The sequence below is a fragment of the Cornus florida genome, unplaced genomic scaffold (genome assembly GCF_030987335.1).
Source record: "Cornus florida cultivar Cherokee Brave unplaced genomic scaffold, ASM3098733v1 CherokeeBrave_3.0.0_Hap2_Chr02, whole genome shotgun sequence".
NCBI classification, from domain to species: domain Eukaryota; kingdom Viridiplantae; phylum Streptophyta; class Magnoliopsida; order Cornales; family Cornaceae; genus Cornus; species Cornus florida.
This window is the reverse complement of record NW_026775572.1, coordinates 64,050,265-64,070,746: the sequence shown is the minus strand read 5'-3', so window position 1 is coordinate 64,070,746 and position 20,482 is coordinate 64,050,265. Positions and strand designations below refer to the sequence as shown.

Below are 20,482 nucleotides of genomic sequence, written 5' to 3'. Positions count from 1 at the left end.
CACTAAAGAAACAAACTGACTAAATTCTTAGCTCCTCTCTCATTCCAGTCCAGACAGCAACGGGTGTAGGTTCAACGAACCGCATAAGAAGAGATAAACCTTGCATAGAGATTAACAAGACATTAACCGCAGGAAATCAAACCATTGCAAATGACTGATGTTCTATTGTATATAGAGTGCACATGCAAATGAGCATGTAGACATTGATGATTGTACTTATGTAATTAATCAATCGTAGTACAAGAGTATTAGTATTTTTTTATTAATATCCCTTTTCAGTATTTTTTTTTTTGTTTATTTAGTATCTATAAGATATAAAAAATATTGATGTATGATAACCTAAAAGAAACAAATAACTATAGTCGAACAAAATTTCTGCTAAGTGGCTCGAATCTTGTATAGGCAGGTTCTTCGGTAGCTCCATAACAATTTATAAACTTGTTAAAAGAGCATTACTTGTTCTCACAAACGGCAGGAAATTTATAGAACTAGAAAGTAAATTTGAAAACTGAATTTTTCAATAAGCAAAGCAAGTAAAAAAAAGTCTCCTCGATTTGTTAGTATTACATTCAAAACGTTATATTAAGGAATCTAAATGTGGTGCTGTGTTTTGAGTAGCTAACAAGTAAGAGAAACATAATTCATTATTTTACATCAATTTTAAATCAAAATAAAAAATTATTGCATTTATCATCTTTACCAAAATTTTTCTTTTTTTCGTACAACACCTTTCTTTATGGTGTATAAGGTTCAAAAACTTAATATAATAACATTAGTTTCACAATAAATTTTTATTGGCTTGTATTCACCTCCCCAATCTATTCTTCAAAATTTTCACATTTTTGTGATACCTACTTTCAACTTCAGCTTTATAATACAAAAGCAAAAATAAGAACTCAAAATAAAAAAAGAGGGCAAAACTCATAGAAGAACGAAGTCACAAAAAGAAAAATCCCAATAATCATTACAATCCTAGTATTCACAATAATAACTATTTACACCATCTTTTTATTTATTTTTATTTTTTCCTTTAATAACAGAAACACTAACTGCTTTCAGAAAAGGAGAAAAGTATTACACTTGCATGAATTTAAAGTGTGAGAATTAGAGTTCATCAGAGTAAAGATGCATCAATTCTCAGTACACTGCACGCATAATGAATAAGCTACCATTTGATCATGATATCATGCAATGGGTACTTCACCCAACGTCTTCTCCTTTCATCGGTAGTGTTCTCGTCTCTGCTTTCAGGGCTGCACATTGCAATATTCATGAATGCGATTGCGCCCATATATAGGATTATTGGCAAAGAGTCCAATTTATCAACCGTCCAACTTTACACCAACGGAATTCGGCTCCATTACATGAAAAATGCACATCAGGTACTACCATGGCTCGGAGTTGTTGCCCAGAAAACTTTTATTGTACGAGGGCCTAGTCCAACCTTCCTCCATCAAAATGAGGTTAAGGCGAACAATTAGTTTCTCCACGGCGTCTTCCTCTAGGTGGCTAAATGTATCGGATGACGGCTCTGGTATGGAAGAATTCTGCAAAACGGAATTCATTTGGTAAATCAGAAAAATGAAGGCCATGCTTTAATTTGCCAATCAGGAGTTAAAACACACCTTTTTGTCTTTATACAATTTGAAGTATTGCAACGATTCCTCAAAAAATCCACAGTGGTAAAGAAGAACACCGTAATCTCTTAATTCCTTCAAATCGGATTCCAGGAGGACAAGGCGTTCACATGCTGTAAAAGTAGCAATAAATCCAGTTGAAAATGTGTGAAAAGAAATCTGCAGATTCATTGGTATAACAAGGTAGACGAGGATGACAAGGTAAAAACATGAGAATGTCATGGTAAAGCTTTGCCTACACAATTATAGAAGATGAAATAGGTCCAATCAATTATACGAAGCATTTTAAATGCTTCTATTTTCTATTGTCTGAATGTGACACAATTCATCATTTCAATTTTTGCTACGCTTCTGCCATGCTTCATGTGTAAAGTGATGCAATCATGTGTAAGCAAATGTGTTCCCAAAAACCCAAAATCAAAGCAACCAAGTTGTATTTTTATTTTAATTCATGTCTAGTAAGAATGCAAAATGTCCAAAGCTAAAACAAGCCCCGAAAATGCACTTGTTAACATTCAGAGCATTGACGGCGCTAAAGGTAAGAGTTTTGAGAGGAAACTTAGAAATAGGTTTAATGTTCATGATTTTACATAGAAGTGTCTCAAAAAGGATTTTGAAAAGTTTGGACAAGGTTTCAAACTGATTTTTAATGTAAGAGGCACATGTCACAAACATGAGATGAGAACTCATGTCGAGATATGTGTACCATGAGCCTTTTGTAAGGCAAAGGTCTCGTGAACTTGACAGTGAAATGTGACTTAATCCTTGCTTTGAAATGAATCATGTTAATTGCATGTGCAAGAACACAAGTACGATGAGGTAGGGACAGATAATCATGTTGAACTCTCAAAAGAGGCACCATTGCAAATAAGAGACAACACACTTTTGTGCGTGTAGTGTACACAATAACATGACCAATATTCCTCTCCTTCCCACCCCAAACCCATTTTTCCTTAAAAATCCTCTTTATATCTCTATAAAAGAAAATAGTCCATATCTTAATAAATTATATGCAACACCTATTATTGTGCCATTTTTATAATGACAATATTCTAAAAAGAAGCTCTCCTAAATGCAAATGTGTCTGACACGTCACTGTGAGTTCCAATAGTGTCAGCCACTATCCTACAGTAAAACATAATGTTTAAAATAGACACATTAAAGATTGACACATGTTTGGGAGTGTACTACAAGTGTCAATATTATGCATGGACACGGTTACCAAGTAAAAGTGTCCTTGATTCTCATTAGAAGACACAAGGTTTTGTAAAGCTAGGATTCTACATATGACACCAATAAAAAACCAACAAGAACACATACGGAGTTTGTAAATGTGGTTAACTCCTATATAAAGCTAGGAGGAATAATCTGCAAAACGTTTTCTTAAAATTCCATTTTTGAGGAAAAACTTGTCATTACTAAATTAACAATTAATGCTTCTAGTAGTAACATTATGTTACTTTAATTAACTGCATTTTCCCAAAACCAGCTCTTGGCATAATAATTGTTGGCCCAACTCCTCCCAAGACGGAACCATGTCCAGTATCTCCGTGAAGAAGAAGAACATTTGACAATGCAACTAATAAGAAAAATGATTAGCATCAATGAGCACAAAGCCACTTTATAGATCAAACAAATAATGTACTGGCTTGATTAGAGCTTTTGAAGGAGCTTTCTAGCTAAAAGGAATTCAAGAAGGAAGAAAACATGTTTTGTGAATATTTTTCTAAAGTTCATTAACCATTAAAACAAATTTTAATTGATAATGTTACACTTTACCTTCAATAAGACCCCGGTTTCAATGGACCAATGCAACCAGTTATTCTAGTGTAAAAAAAATTTAAATAAAAAAATTCAAAAAAAAAAAAAGAAGAAGGAAGAAATGAAAAACTATTCTGATATCCAGCAACTAGCCAGATTACAAACTAGACTACAACCTAATGTTGCACTACGAGTAGTGTTGTAAATGAACCAAACGTTTGACGAACAGGTCGAGCTCAAAAGCTCGGTTCGTGTCCCTTTAGTTAGCTCAAGCAAAATTCTTTGGCTCATTTATTAAACGAGCCAATCTCAAACACCTCTCCTTTCGGCTCGTTTGTTCATGAACAAGCTCGTTTGAAGGCTCTCGTTTTCAGCTCGAAATATCTATATACATATACTATTTTTTACTACATGTAAAATTAAATTAACCCTCCAGAAAAAGAGGCCAACCTAACCATATTATCATTCTTCACATACTTCTAATTCTAGCCCAACACATTCCATGACATAACCTTTTTAAAAATATGATCCAATTTTAGCCCATCCAAACCCACCCTAAACCCAATCCTGTAAAACCAATTATTTAACAAATAAAATAAAGCCAGTCCAAGCAAATTAAAAAAGCACAAATCCAAGCCCATATATATAAACACATTAACCTCTCATATCATCATCTCTAAGGCTGTAAATGAGCTGCGCCGATCCGAACTTTTTGGGCATTCGAGCTCGAGCATCCCTTCGCCAGTGACGAGCCGAGCCTGAATGCCGCAAAGCGGGCTCGGCTCGTTTACAGCCCTAACTACGAGATGAAAGTTTCACATGGAAGTCTGTTAAAGGAAAGGTGATTCCAAGTCTTTGCCTGAGCTGGAACATTTCACCAATTTGCCTTTTATAAAGCAGAAAAAATTCATTGTATTTAATTTGTTTTTGGTGAACTCCTATGTGATGAAGTTTAGTAGATTAGGGCCAGGGAAGTCAATTTAATCTGCCCCACTGGGCCCCACTCCATCCCACCCTTATTGGACGGGTGTGGCACTATTCTTATAGGTAGGGGCATATTTTGGAAGAAAGTCACAAACCTCTCCTGCCCCGATTATATATATATATATATATATATAAAATTATTAGCTAGAGATTATTTCTTTTCATGATAATTTCAAATTTAGCAACACTTCTGTTATTATGATTGTTAACTATTAGTCAATACTTAGATTTTTCTACAAAATTTATCTCAAATTTCTTCAAGATTAAATTGTTTAGTCTAAACAAAATATGTATAAGGGGCACCCCGAACCGGCCCCAACTATGACATGGGGCAGATTTGGGAAGCGCTTTTTATTTGTGTAACGTTCAGGATAGGAAAGCCCTGTCCTGAACCCACCCCAACTTCCCAAATAAGGACCTGTCCCATATGGATAAATGTATTTATTATTTGCAATAATATAATTTCATGTGAATGTGTGTATGCGTGCGCACATCAGAAATTACATGAATATGCATCCTCTAACAGTCACCTTCATTAACAAGAGTTATATATTATTTTGAATTCAAACCCAATAAATCTCTCACCATTCCAGAATCAATCATTCACCAGAATTATACATTATTTTGAATCCAATCAGATACAGAAAGCAAAAAGACTTGAAGAAACCAACTTATGTTCTAAGGAAAAAGCCTCAAATTTTGCAGATCAAATAGAGAAGTAAAACAACTGCAGAAAAAAAAAAAAAAATCATAATCTGAAAATATCAAATGGAACGACAAGAAAAAGAAGAATGCAAACTATTGAAGATTTACTGGAGCAATCAGTGAGGAAATTCTCCGTTATTAATGTTGTTTCCTATTATTGAAGATTTATGTTACTAGAGGAATCAGTGGAGAAAAATCCTACAGTATTGATGTTGTTTCCTATTTCTCTCTCTTTCCATTCTCATCATTTCTTCTCCTACATAGAGGAGCCTCCACCATTGTATTGTGTATAAAAGAGAGAATATTATAAAAGTGATGTAGCCCTTTGGGCTCTTTGTGCCGTGGATGTAGGCCCTAGTGGCTGAACCACGTACTATCTTTGTGTTCTTGTTTCATTTCTCTCTTCACTTTTATATTACTATTTACAACACAAAAAAATTATCACTAGCCTTTCATCTTCACTATCGTGCATCAGATTATTCTGAGCCATGGGAGGTGGCCACAACAATGGCGGCTGCCTCCAGTGGGGGAGCAGAGCCACGGTACAAGATGTCAGATATTGGATAGAGAATTGCAAGGGATGATCCTCTAAAAAATAGGGATAAAATCAGTATTTAAAATCTATTATTGGAGTATCTCATCTATATCCGTGAGAAGCAAATTTTTGAAAGCGACTCTCATGGCTTCTATTGAAAAGCACTTCTCAGGTATTCGACTTCTTCTAGAAGACCTTTTGCTTGTTCAACCTAATACTCATATTCTTTCCAGAAAGGACTTCCTTTCTTCCAAGACTTGGAAGTGCTTTCAGAGCCTCCCAAAAATTGCACCCCAAACGCTACCTATATGACTTTGACCATTATAATTTTAAAAGTTAAGAAAATTCCCAAGTATTTCTACAGCATCCAAAGAATCATAATCAAATGCTCTATTTTGGTGGCACATCTCAAATCAGTATAGCTGATCTAAATCTACGAATTGTTGTTACCAAACTGCTAGCATATGTTGCATGAATGTAAACCAAATGCTGCTATCACTTTCACATGTCATATCACTCACCATGTCCCACCACTGCCATTGGTAGGGATGACAGAGCCATTATAACTAGCAAAAGGAATAACATTAACCGAACATAAGATCAACTTGTAGAAGCTGGGAGAGAAAAAAAAATCATAGACGATACACACCAGATAATGCACGCCTCATATCCCCAAAACGTACGCTGGTCCAAACACCACGCTCTAACCTATGCTGAGCAGCTTTGGCAGATGCAAGCTCAAAGCCACTACAATTAACAAAGTATAAACTTAAGGCAGCCTAAGCGAAAAGTAGAAGGGAGGCAGGAAATACATGTTAAAACTAAATATCACATAAAAACCTAATTTACATAAGATAAAAGACAGACTTAATTGGAATAAGCAGAATTACCTTTCTTCAACATTGTTTGATCTATCAGTGCAGTTAGCAGCGCGTGCTGCCCTCAAGAACAAGCTGCTAGTATGATCAAGTTGAAATGGCCAGAAAGCGTCCTTCAAATTTCTCAAGATCTACACAAGAAACATAACATAAGCAATAAAGCTAAACCAAACAGAAGACACGATACAAATAATCGCATGCTTGCACAAGAAGAATATTTTTGCCACGAGACTTTAAACTCACAAATGAATCATATTTCTAATATTGATTATATCATCAGCAAGCTTATAACTCCCATGGACGTTTGTCTGATGTTTCCTCATAAGCAAAAAAGAGGGGGCTTGAGAGAGATTTTGTTTGCCATAAATTCATGATCTTTGTGATAAAGAAATGTATATGTTCATGTATCATTACTCAAAGAAAGAGCGAGAGAGAATATAAGTTTTGCAAAATGGATTCTTGAATGCACAATTGGCGCATCAATTCCATTAGTCTTGCAGAATTTGTGAATGAGCTATCTTATTGAGGTTTCAGAGGAAAAACTGAACAAGGTAAAAAAAAAGAGCAGAGAAAAGACAAATGAAATACTAATATAACATACTCGAGTAAAAAACAATAGCTTTAGCTTGTTATATACCCCCAATTCTAGAAACTGACATGGGATTATGTTGATTTTTTTACTATTGCCTTGTGCAACATAAAAGAAAAACTCAATTTTTTTTTTTTTTTTTACTACAGACTTATGCAACATAAAAGGAAAACTCAAAATCACAGAATCCTTCATAAAATCACGACTTCAGTATGGCAGAATTAATAAAAAAAACTTTAACACTCCATCCATGTTTCAAGGATGATCATCTTTATTTGCAAATATGACTTTGAGAATTCTTTCTAGAATGAAAAATTGTTCAAAAATACTGATTCCTTGCGCAAGAACAAAGAAATAAATTTTATTTTCCCCTAGATCTTAAATTATAGGTAGTTTCATCCAGTCCTGTCTCTTAAGAGGATACACATAGAATGCTTATTATTAGACTATTTATTTCAGGAAAATGGTGGCATGTACTTTTATTTATTATAAATACCACAGCCCATCGACATAAGCAAAAAGACAAATATTTCATTGGACAGAATAACTACCACGAATTTAGTAGAAGGATAGGACACATGCTGACATATGCTGGCAAGACAACATAAGTTACCTCCAACAAAAGGGATTGTGATGTCAAAATATGTGGTTGATCAGACTCCTTACTTCTTTGTTTATGATAACCTCTAGGAAGACTATAAAGATCGTGGGGGAAAAAAATCTCCACATCAAAATTCAAGAGACCACATAAACGAAGCATCTTTAGTATCTCTGAGTATATGAGGGAAAGCATAGGAGCAGAACCTGAACGATGTGTCAAAACCTGTCCCAAACGAAGGTGGAGCTGTTATTGAAGAGTAAAACATTTGTTTCTCCAACAAGGCGAAATCTTTAAAAGTAAAATATAGGAGGCAGAATTCCATACAGAATGAAGATAAAGAGCCCGTGGCTCTGCTTGAGACCTCACATTAGTTCTCCTGAAACCCTGACAAAGATGTAGCCACAACAGGAATTAGAAAAGATATTCAATTGTAATGAGCTACAAAAGTTTGTCATATTAATTTCCATATGTAAAACAAGATGTCCTATTCTAAAATAGCAAGAGGCAACTATGGTACCCTTCAGATACATATTCAATCAATATAGTTCTGGAATAATATTTTACCTAGCCAAAAGATTGACAAGAGAGAGTCTTTGTGACCAGGACCATGGCAACAAATAAAATAACAGAATATAGGGGATTTGGGGGGTGGGGTGAAACATTATCATAAATTATTACTCCGTATAAGGGATTTCTCTATATATTAAGAAAATCTAATGACAGGTAGATGAAGTTTGTAAAAAATAAAAAAAATATTTTTCAAGTAAAAAGAAAAATAAAAGAAGCAACACTAGGGGGGGGGGGGGGGGGGGGGGGGGGAACAACAACAACGAAGCAACAGACGGAGAATTAAGAAAATGATTGTAATTTATTTTGGGAATCTAACCGCAAACCTAGAAAAAAATAATATGATTTGGGTTTGTGACATTAGGTTCAAATGTTTAGTTCAAGAAATACACTGGCTCGACTCAGGTTAGAATATTGAATTACGTTCCTGGCTAAGAGGTGTTAGTATTTTATAATTTTTTATACTAATTTACAGCCATTCAATCAAGCTGATTGGTTAAAGCACCGCACCCATGAATGGGATGAGGTTGGAAAACATATTATCAGGTTCTTCAGAAGATTGCTGAGAAATTGCAGAATCCTTATCCAGAGGGAGGAGTTAACTGCAAGGCTGCATGCATACAGCGTACATGCTCATTGCTAGTCTACTGTGTAACACTATGGACTGGTAATCTCTCTCTCCCCCTCTCTGAGACACAATTATCAGGTTCCTCAGAAGATTGCCAAGAAATTGCAGAAACCTTATCCAGAGGGAGGAGTTAACTGCATGTGCACTGCTATTCTACTGTGTAAAACTTTGGACTGGTAATCTCTCTCTCTCTCTCTGAGACTCACAAATTTATTGCTATTGCGCTCGTTTCTGAACTTTGTAACACTTGGTACATTTATAAATCTCTGCGAGCCTTTCTACTTTGAATTTTCAAATTTTATATTAATATATATTACTTGGCGAGTTGTTGAACAAGCCTACTCAGTTCAAAAGAGAGAATAGGGGAAAAATCAGATACAGTTACAGAGATTGATTGGTTTGAGTCTGTCCTAAGTCCCGCATTTTTCATTCTACCTCTATTATTAATTTAATTCTGATTTTCTTGGAACTATAGAGTTCCGTGCAGTGGAGAAATAAATAAAACAGATGACTTTGGGATTGCCAGCTTATTAGAGATAAGCAGACGAGGGAACAACTTCGTTGCATTAAGCTACTTAAAATTTTCCAGCTAGTAAACAAGGTCAATATCATTGTTTGTAATTCTTACCCTCCCCAGTCCCCACATAGGAAATCAAAAGGTCAAGCTGCAATCAGAAGTTATAAAAAAGCTCAATATCCTTATGTCTAAAACTTACCCTCCCCACCTATGCAAAACAGGGGGAAGTTTTAGATCGAAAGGTCAAGCTGCAAACAGAAGTTGTGTTAGATTCTTCCTTAAATTTAGCTGCACTATATGTTTGAGCTTCCAAACGGATACATGTTCTGCTTCCACCAATTGCACAAATACCCTCCTAACATATAGAGAACGGAATGTAGAGTTTGTGATCCTTTATTTGCACAAAGCAGTACTGGAATAAATTACTTCGAAGGAGAACCAAAATATGTTCCGATTCTGAGAGCAACCACTTTGTGCAAAATAAAGTCAAAGGTTACATCGTCTCCAGTTTCTTGTTCTCAACACCCCATGTACAAGGGACATACACTGTGCTGTAACTTTTCTTTTAAGAACAAAAATATACCATTATTTATAAATTGTTGAGAAAAAGATGCCAATTGTATGATTCCTCGCAGTATGTAATCCAATAAAACAAAATTTTATATTATGTCCCAGAAGATGTACGCAGATGTGTGGTTCCATCACAGCATGTGTACTATTGCAAATAATATGTGATCTCAGAAAGTATAACATCGAGGTGACCCATTATTACCACAATTTCTCTCTCTACTGGCAAATGTGTCACAGGCATAGCACCACAATCCATCTCCTTGATGGCAAATGTCTCACAGGCATAGCAACAAGAGGAACTATAATGAATATTAGAATGCACATCCCAATCTTAAAATAGGACAAATGGCCACTTCTCCATGCATGATTCACATGGAACTGAATGCCACTGTCTTCACTCCATATCCTCCAAAATGTTTCCAACAACCTCAATCTCAACACAAGTGTTGCATGCATTTGTCCAAGTCAAAAGCAATACCCAGATATCTACCCAATATCCATAAGCAATAAGGTTTCAAATTGTTTTAACTAACATACCGGTAATAGATCCAGTGGCTCTATATTTACGTAGCCAACACGGCAATTGCAGTGAATTTTGTTACAGTCAAGCAATGCCTTTGAATGTTATTATACACATTTTAAACCCAAAATTCTATAAATATAAAACTCAGTATATTTGTGTTGGAAAATTTCATATAACAAAATCGTTGCGTTTTAATTTTCACCTTCATTTTTTGAGTCAGTGTGTTATTGTGAGACAAATTGAGTGAAGCAAGAAGTTCAGATAGTTCAAGCGGCTTTCCAATGGTAAGAATGTAAAGTAAGTTGAAAGACCTATTTCCCCGTCTAGGTCCTTTGTTCTGTGAATTGGCTACTGGATTTCCGACTACGCCACTCTCAATTTGGATTATTTTTTTTGTTAACTACCCATCTACTCTAAAAGCTTAAGCTAATAGAGAGGGTGCAACTTTAATAATTATACCTTCAACACCCCTCTCACGTGTGGCCTTCTTTTTGGTCCTACACGTGTTTTTCAATTTTTAATTAGGGTGACGGTGAGGTTTGAACTCGAGACCTTTGGCTCTGATACCATATTAACTACCCATCTACTCTAAAAGCTTAAGCTAATAGAGAGGGTGCAACTTTAATATTTATACCTTCAACTTTTTTAAATGATACTTAATGAACTTGTTGAATTTATAAAGACTAATGAATCTAATATTTGAATTTTAAGGCATCATTAGTAGGAAAAACTTATTAAATTCTACCTTTTACATCTTGTGACCAGAATCTCAAGATATAGCATCAAATAAAAAATGTAAGCATGATCAAACCTAAATAAAGTGAAAATGAAAAGAAAAAAAAAAAAAGAAAGTTCTTTGTAGAAGGAAGGAAGGAAACAAGCTTCGGCATGCTCAAAACCTAAGCAACTATTAGGCTTCAAAACTTACCTCATCTTTGTCATATCTGACAAATCAGCAAAAGCATTTTAAAACAGCATTGCAATTAATTGGTCCTTAGATCAGCTTCTGTCCTCAATGACCAGGCTATCACTAAGGAACACTATATAGCTGCTAAAATTGTGTACAATGCATATTAGCCAAAAGGGCACGTGCCGCGGGCAACTAAAAAGCTCAATGGCAAGATAACATTCAGTGATGTGAACAGACAAATTCCCCACCCTCACTATGAGTCACTATGTCTTAAGATCTAGTGACTGATGTTATATTTAAAAGAGCCTCCCTAGACAGAGAGCCTCCTTAATATCATTTCCTTGTTAATATTCCATGCTACTGAACCATCAACCATCTTTGACATCAATCTGAGGATTGGAAGGATCAGAGCCCCATCAAGATTCCATATTACTGAGGAGGGAGTTTATACCAGCTATTTCTTGAGATGGAATCTATGTTGTGTCCTTCTCTTATCAACATGTAAAGAAAGGAAATTGGATACTGGTAAAGGAGCTATTATTGAAATGAAGAATCCAGACTCAACCCAAAAAGTACACCTATCCTATGGTATTAGGGTGTGAAAATGCCGAGACTTTTCAGTCAGCATAATATCAATTTCATCCATTGTGTAGTTCGCCTTGGCTGTTCCCCATCCAATCCAACAACCTCCTACAGATCACTTAATCTGATTAGAGGAGTTCCCTCTTTATCTTTCAACCCATATACACAGGAATCATACATGTTGTCCTTTAGACAACCAATTGGAAGTTGTTGGCAAGCCTAGCTAAAGCATCTGATTCCATAGTTTGGTATGATTTCAATCTAATACATTAGCCATTATCAAACCTTTCCTCACACACCCCAGTTGTATAAAATTGGTCTCTATAGGTAGGGTGTCGAAATGCCACTGTTAGAGTGATAAAATACACCTCATAAGGTAGTAGTATGGCACCAATTATAGTTCATGTACCTCACTCACCCACTCCCATTCTGTTGTGTCAACCACTGTCGTGTTGGACTCAAAATAATGAGTAGAACATCTAAAAGAAAGTAAACTAAAATTCAAGAAACCAAAAAAAAAAAAAAAATAAAGTTCAATAGCTGCTAGAAAACAAACTAAGATACAAGTAATAACAAAAAGGAAGACCTCTAACATTATCCTTCCTTGTATGTTTACTACACTAAAAAGCCTTTATGGAAATTCATACAGGATAAATGCCGATTTTACACCGGAATCACCAATTGGCCCCAATTTGTACACTGGGCAAGTCATCACTGGATCAACAATTGCCCTACAATCTGTCTCTGCAAGCTTGCTCTCACAGTATTCATATACACTATTTGGCGCGAAAGGAACAATCGATTATATAGGAACTCACCTTCATCACAACAGGCAGTCCTACATCTTGTTGCTAACTCCATTGCTAGCATGCTCAGATCATCATCCAAGGAATCTCTCGTTGCCCTCGCGAATGAATGGACTTTCAATCCATCTCGCTCTTGTCCACCACCTCAGCCTCCAGACTAGACAGCGTGGGTGATCACTCACCACCCACCACAGATTACACCGGATTGTTCATACCCATCATAATATGCTACACCGGCAGTTATCGAAGGGTATATGCTCATCGTTTTTCTGTTAGGGATTTAGGGTTGAAGCTTGTTGGGTTCCTAAGCAAAGCTGTTTCTCTTGGGCTAAATGTCAGCTGCATTGGGCTGTAATTGTTTTGGATTTTTTCTTGGGCTTCCTGGTTGTTGGGATGTCCTAAAAATTTGGCCTTGTAAATTTCCATACATACATATATATATTGCTTAACCATTTGCGCGCGCGCGCGGGGGGTGGGGGTGGGGTGGGGGTTGGTGTTGTGGTGACTACACTAAAAAGCTTCCAAATGCAAAGAATTTATTCCAACCCCTGAGACTTCAGCGATCAATGTTCTCTAAGAATAAGAGTTTGCCATGACAATTGATACCAAAGATTATAACAAACATAGCTCATATAGCTTAACGCACCATATGCCTTTTCACAATCTTGTGAAATGACAATGCAAAAAAAAAGGAACATTTATCTATAACTAAATTTGCCATAAAAAGCGAGCAGGCATTAAACTCCCACAGTTGACAGAATGTCACGTATAAAATAAGAAGTGACTCAGTTTTCCAGAACCTCGAGGGTGCCCTAATCACTGATCATATGGTTATCCCATTTAATTTTTCAATTTAAATAACTATCTCTATCATATAAATTTGCTCTTATGTTTACCGGTATTAGTTTTAAATTTTACATGTCCTATAATGGGTTCAAATAACTACTTCTATCATATACATGTGCTCTTTTGTGGTCATCGGTTAAAGTGAGCACAAAACCGACCATGAACTATAGATTAGTAACACTCATTTTTTTACACTTCTGCTTTGTATAACAAATCTTTCATTCCAGCAATAGTTGTCTGATAATAAAATAGAAAGGAATGCTTAATCAACTCCAACTAAAGTGAGATATTAACATGTATACCTTATTAACATACAAGTATCTCTCTAGGCACTCCAGAAAAATATCAGGCGAGGATCTAAACGAAGCGCTATAGTGAGAGCAGTAGTCCATACAAAGATCATCCAATCTGTCAATAAATGCATCCACGGGAAGAGGAACTGAAGAGTGCGAAACTAGGGAATCATCCTCTGCTGCTATATAAAGAGCTGTCTTACCCAAATCAACCCCTCTATTTATGCTAATACTTGTGTGCCTCTCGATATCAGATAATCTTTTAATCTGAGAGCAGAAACCCTCCCTAGCCGCCTGCCGTCAGGATAATGCATCAAAAACACCAAAATTAAACAACTATTTAAAAATTAAAAATCATATTCAGTTCAAAAAATACAATATAAATATAAATAAAAAAGAGAAAATATAACAATTTTCAAATTCACCTAAATTAACACAATTTTGCTTTTAAATTGGGAAAAAAAAAAAAAAAAAAAGGAACATAAGAACTTGAATTTAGAAAAAGAAAATGATATATTAAATGCATCAAAGTATACAAATTCATATTCACCTTTTCATAACAGGATCAACAATTGACTAGAGTGGGAAAAATAGAAGTTAGAAAAAGACATTTATTTTGCCTATATAGCAAATTCACCTATTAAAGCAATCATTAACGTTAATTAAATTCAGTAAAAAATGTAATCAATTGTACATAATAATCAGGGGAAAATATAAAATTCATCCCAGACAATCCCCAAGGGTTCTATGTCTTTATTTGACAATCACCAAAATTACAATCAGTGCGAGAAAGCACAACAATATTACCACAAAGAGAGATAGAGAAGAAGAAGAAGCAGACTGTCAAATTCATCTCCTCTGAGTCTTGCACCATAATCAGAAATAATGAATTTTAAAGAAGAAAAACAAAAATTGCATTATGGGTAACAAATTCAGAATATAAGAAGAAGAAGAAGAAAATACTGTGGAATCAAACTGGACCCAAATTTACGAGTCTTGCATCATAATTAGAAATCAGAATCAGAGCTTTAACAAAAATCAAACAGATATTGTTGATGATGATGGTGATGTTTGTGGGTAATATAAATTCAGCTAGTATTATTATAAAAAAAACAATATAAAAAATATTAAAAAAAAAATTGAAAATCATCATACTCTGGCATGGGTGGTATCGACGCCAGAAGAGTCGAGGGCATCGTGCAACAGAAATTTGAGGTCATTTGCTAATTGGGATCGACAAATCACACGACGATTATACGAAGATGATGATGATGTTGAAGGTGGGCACAATTGGGGCTTTGAGAAATTTGCAGCTTCAAATGAAGAAGAAGATAGCGAAGTGGTCGTTGATGATGATGATGTTGATGAAGAATAAATTGGTAATGTTCCCGAAATCCACGGAGAAGCTAGAGTCAGTCCAATCATCTCTCTCACGCCTATACAAATATTTCTATGCTCTCTCTATATCGACAAAAAAATATACTACAAACTATTGACTTATATAAATAGGTTTCCCAATAATCAATATAGGTAGCTGCAGTGCAGTCCAATTAAATTGTGGATCACATGCCAAAAGGAGAAACAATAATAGTAGATTAATTGTGGAGCTATAAAATATCATCGGCCAACCAATTACCATACTGAAGTTATCAACTCAATCCACCAAAAATTGTTTGTCAGGTTAAAAAAAAAATTCACCAAAAATTATTTTTTATTTTTTAAATTATTTTTCTCCAATCTTTTGTTTTTTAATTAGAGTAGAAAAATGATAGAATATTACAAATTGATCCGTCCATAACGTGCATAGCATATAATTTGTAAGCCTACGAATATAATTTGATTTTATTAAAAATTCAGCTGAAAAAAATATAGATGTAAAAATTTAAATATAGATACGTTATATTAATTAAAATTTGAAATAAAAAATTCAGCTACGCCTATTATTTATTTATTTATTATATATAATATCCATTTTAAAGGCATTTAAAAATATTACAAATAATAAAATAAATTTTCTTTTTATGTAAATGGACACAATCACAATAACCATGATTAAAATAAACTAAGTAAAATGTTAAAAAATTGAGTCAATTTCACTGACGTTCCATCAAATTTAGTTAAATATTACCTTCGAAAATAATTATTACTCAGGACCATTTATATTTTTCCATCAAAATCTTTGTTAAAAACATGAGAAAAGACAACTTTACCCCTAATTTTTTAATCCCATTTATTACAAAATATCATGTTACTTAAATGACCAGTATACCCCTCAGTAATTCACCCACCTACAAATCCAATTGCAACCGATGTTAAGACGACAGCGAAGGCATCTAGATCGGTTGGACATTGCAACGATGGCATTGGTATTTTTTGCTGAACTAATAAATTGGCGGTGATGGGGTAGTGGTAGATATTCATGGTCCTCGTAAAAGAAGACAATCAGGGGGAGGAAGTTGTCAGACGGTGGTGGTTTGGTGGGAAGGAAGACGTCGAACCAGCGATTGCGGCCGGAGTCAATGGTGACGTTCGAAGTCTTGATGCCTTTGTGTCATAATTATGCAAATAACGATTGGGGTGTGAGTGATAATTATTTTAGAAAGATACTTGAGGGTAATATTTGATCAAACCTAAAAGAGTGTTAATAAATTAACCCTAAAAAATTACAAATTGATGCATCTAGGACTCTACAGTTGATTTACACTTTAAGAGTGGTACTGATCATTGAGTCTCACCAAATATTGATCCTCCATTGTAGTATTAGTTATGAAGTGGTGTTACTATTTATTTAGTTTATTTTGTTCGACATAACCTGACCACAAACAATGAATAGAAAATAAGGGTAGCTGTATTGTATTGACTGACTTTATCTTAATGTAGTTGCACAAAACTTGTTAAATTATTAAGAGGTTCTATTGTTTAGCCTACAATGGGGGTAATATGCAATTTTTTTTTTTTTTTTTTTTTTTTTTTTTTTTTTTTTTTTTTTGAGGGTTATATGTAATTAATCTAAATGAGTAACTTGATGAAAGGGTGTGTCCTGCAAAATAATAATAATAATAATATAAATAAATAAATAAAACTAATCTCAGTGAAATCGGTGCCTTCTGTAACTAATTGCTCACATCACAAATGATGGTAAATTTTTTTATATTTATTTTTATTTTTTATTATTATTATTTTTTACTTACTATGGTTGCAAGCCTCTAAAAGGTGAGGATCAAGTTGTTGACATTGATGGATGTATAATTTAAATATCCATAATTAAGGGAAGATTGCTAAATTAACGCACTATTGAGATAGGCTCTGCAGATTACGATAAGGATTACAGATTGAGATAGGCTTTACAGATTACGATAAGGATTAAAGATTGTGATAAGGATTAAAGATTACGATGAGGATTAAGTCTACAGATTACGATAAGGTAATTCTACGTGACATCTTAACCTAAGCCCTATAAAAAAGGCGGGGTAATCAACGTTTGGAGGTACGCAAAAAACCCTAACTCAAGTTCTTGATTTCTCTTAAGAGATTAGTTCGCACACTAACTTATTCGTTGGAGCCTACTCCACCGGTAACACACCGGTGCTTGTAGGATCACCTTTTTTTCTCTCTGTCCAGGAAGTTAGATCAGATCCGGGTTACGCAGAATCCATCATCAACAGTTGGCGCCGTCTGTGGGAACGATTTTAGTTCTCTAAATAAAGTATGGTTCGATTGTGATCTGGTCTGGTTGCTGGCGAATACGAAGCGTTGCAAACTTCTGATCAAAGGGACTCGACGAGGCAACCCCCCGCCGTCCCAAACGATTAGGAACGCGTCACAGCGTTGGAACAATAGGTTTAAACCTTAAATAAGGGAATGAACCAATTAGTCCAGAAAAATTCAATGATTCTACAACGCTTAGCCGACCTTAATGAGGTGGATAATAATGAAGTACCCAATAATGACTCCCGTAGGACTGACAACGACGCTGAGCTTAGTCAAATAGGGGGTCAACAGAGAAGCCATCACCATCGGTCTCTTGAACGGAATAATACCAGGCTCCGTGCAGGTACCTCTGGTTGTGTTGGTGACAAGACTGAAGACGTCACTTATTTCAATCTGTAGATGCAAGATCTGAGAACTAGGGTCAAAGACGTCATGTAAGCAATGAAAGGGAAGGGCCAGGCCACAGTGAACGATCTGGTACAGAAGACCAACCTAGCATTTAGCCTCGCTGTTATGTTATGAGTTGTCCTCTACCTAGCAAATTTAAGATGCCAACTCTTGAGAGCTTCGATGGGACGCGAGACCCTCTCGATCATTTAGAGACCTACAAAGCTCTTATGTATTTGCAAGTCGTACCGGATGAGATTATGTGCAGGGCTTTCCCTACCACACTAAAGAGTTGGGCTCGTCTTTGGTTCAATAAATTAAAGCCAGGCTCCATTGAAATCTTTAATGAGTTGAGCAAACAATTCATTGGACACTTCATCGCTGGGCAGAGGCATAGGAGACAGCAACACACTTATTGAATGTGAAACAGTAGAAGGGAAAGCCTCTCCGTGGTTACATAAGTCGTTTTAACGCTGATATGCTGCAGGTAAAAGAGGTGGACGACAAGGTTGCCCTCACAGCCTTTATGGGAGGATTACAGACTTCTAAGTTCCTATTTTCCTTATCAAAAGAAGCCCCTACAAGCATGACAGAGTTGATGGTTAGAGCGTGGAAGCACATGAACACTGAGGATGCTATGAATGCACGAAAAAACAAAGATGGTGAAGATAAGAGGTCGGAGAAGAAGAGGCCAGCACCTAACACTAGGGAGGAAAAGGAATCGAAGTACAAGAAATTCTCAAACAACCAAGCTGACAGATCGTCTCGCCGCCCAGTGAGCCCAGGCAGGTATAATAACTATACCCCCTAAATACATCTGTAGAGCCAGTCTTTCTGCAGATTCAAGATGACGCATCATTGAAATGGCCGCCAAAGCTAAAAGCTGATCCAACAAAGAGGTCTCTAGGTAAATACTGTAGGTTTCACCGGGACCATGGACATAACACAGAAGATTGTTTCGACCTCAAAAACCAGATCGAGAACCTTGTTCGTAAAGGTCATTTACGTAAATTCACAACTAGAAATGGAAAAGGAGGCTCCAACCCAGCCCGGGAGGGCCGAAATGATCGCCCTCTTCAACACCAACCAATGGGTGAGATCAAAGTTATATCAGGTGGCTTCGCTGGTGGTGGTGAGACAAGTTCGGCTCGGAGGGCTCATGCTAGGAGAATTCGGAGTTTTTCAGAGGTGAATGAAGTTGGAATGACAAGTCCTCCAACAAAATTACCTCGAGTTGAGGAGCCGGTCATAACCTTTTCTGAAGAAGATGACAAGGGAATTCACCAGGCCCATGATGACCCTCTGGTAGTTTCCATGGTCGTTGCTAATTTCACTGTTCGACGAATATTGATAGACAATGGTAGCTCGGCTGACATACTATTTCTTAGGGCGTACGAGAAATTGAAAATTGGCCGAGAGAAGCTCCGACCCATGAAGTCACCACTGGTGGGATTTTCAGGCGACAAAGTATATCCACTGGGGGCAGTTACCCTACCAGTTACTGCAGGAGACAATCCAAAGCAGGTCACTGTAATGGTGGACTTTGTAGTGGTGGACTGCCTATCATCATATAATTTTATCCTGGGGAGGACAACATTGAATGCCATGAAAGCAATCACGTCCACTTACCATCTCCTGATGCGTTTCCTAACTGAATATGGTATGGGAGAGCTAAGAGGGGACCAAACAATAGCTCGCGAATGTTATGTCGCCTCTCTCAGAAAACAAAATCGCAAGAGGCATTTAAGATTAAAGGGCTGGAAGGGAAAGATAGACCAGACTTTCATAGAGCGGAACCTACAGAATAGCTAGAAGAGGTCATCCTTGGTGATGGTGAGCCCGAGAAAAAAGTGAGTATAGGGTCTTAACTCCTCCCAGGTATCAAAGATGAACTTACTCAATTCCTCAGGAAGAATCGAGACGTATTTGCATGAAGACATGCCGGGTATAGACCCCACTATCATGGAGCACCGCTTAAATGTAAATCCTGACTTTAAACCTGTCAGACAAAAGAGGAGGACTTTCGTTCCAGAAAGGAATCAGGCTATATCAGAAGAGGTGAAAAAGCTCTTAAAAGTCGACTTTATTCATGAGGTGTACTACCCCGACTGGCTGGAAAATGTGGTCTTAGTGAAGAAGGCAAATGGAAAGTGGAGGCTATGTGTGGATTTCACCGACCTTAACAAAGCTTGCCCGAATGACAGCTTTCCTCTCCCAAGAATCGATATGCTCGTTGAGGGAACGGCTGGACACGAACTATTAAGTTTCATGGATGCATATTTTGGATACAACCAGATATCTATGTACACATCAGATAGAGAAAAAATGGCCTTCATCACTGATAGAGGTTTGTACTGTTACAAAGTAATGCCGTTTGGGCTCAAGAACGCTGGTGCAACATACCAAAGGCTAGTGAATGCAATGTTTAAGCATCAAATTGGTAGAAACATGG

At 36.2% G+C, this 20,482-nt stretch overlaps 2 protein-coding genes across 3 annotated transcripts; one reads left to right on the top strand and one right to left on the bottom strand.

The window, feature by feature from the left end:
• Window positions 1-937: 937 nt before the first annotated feature.
• On the bottom strand, window positions 938-15,509 carry LOC132295153 (uncharacterized). 2 transcript variants are annotated; one of them, XM_059793288.1, is made up of 8 exons: window positions 15,088-15,509; window positions 13,942-14,226; window positions 8,015-8,074; window positions 7,703-7,933; window positions 6,513-6,631; window positions 6,272-6,369; window positions 1,626-1,750; window positions 938-1,547 (listed from the first exon to the last, which is right to left on the bottom strand). In XM_059793288.1, exons 1-8 carry the CDS (start codon window positions 15,355-15,357, stop codon window positions 1,386-1,388), a joined length of 1,350 nt encoding a protein of 449 aa, XP_059649271.1. In that variant the 5' UTR covers window positions 15,358-15,509; the 3' UTR covers window positions 938-1,385. The 2 variants fall into 2 exon arrangements, with proteins under 2 accessions (XP_059649271.1, XP_059649272.1); XM_059793289.1 differs by having other exon boundaries at window positions 7,703-7,912; window positions 15,088-15,508.
• A 2,575-nt stretch (window positions 15,510-18,084) lies between these two features.
• Window positions 18,085-19,842, top strand: LOC132296335 (uncharacterized). Its single transcript, XM_059794545.1, has 3 exons — window positions 18,085-18,120; window positions 18,518-18,805; window positions 18,871-19,842. Exons 1-3 carry the CDS (start codon window positions 18,085-18,087, stop codon window positions 19,840-19,842), a joined length of 1,296 nt encoding a protein of 431 aa, XP_059650528.1.
• Window positions 19,843-20,482: the final 640 nt, after the last annotated feature.

Coding starts and splice junctions, on each gene's coding strand:
- LOC132295153 (XM_059793288.1), bottom strand. CDS start 15,357: ATGATTGGACTGACTCTAGCTTCTCCGTGGATTTCGGGAACATTACCA. Junction 7,934..8,014: donor GGGCTCTTTATCTTCATTCT/GTATGGAATTCT, acceptor CTTCAATAACAG/CTCCACCTTCGTTTGGGACA. Junction 6,370..6,512: donor TCAAACAATGTTGAAGAAAG/GTAATTCTGCTT, acceptor TGTTAATTGTAG/TGGCTTTGAGCTTGCATCTG.
- LOC132296335 (XM_059794545.1), top strand. CDS start 18,085: ATGAAAGGGAAGGGCCAGGCCACAGTGAACGATCTG. Junction 18,121..18,517: donor AGGCCACAGTGAACGATCTG/GTACAGAAGACC, acceptor GATATGCTGCAG/GTAAAAGAGGTGGACGACAA. Junction 18,806..18,870: donor ACAGATCGTCTCGCCGCCCA/GTGAGCCCAGGC, acceptor GTCTTTCTGCAG/ATTCAAGATGACGCATCATT.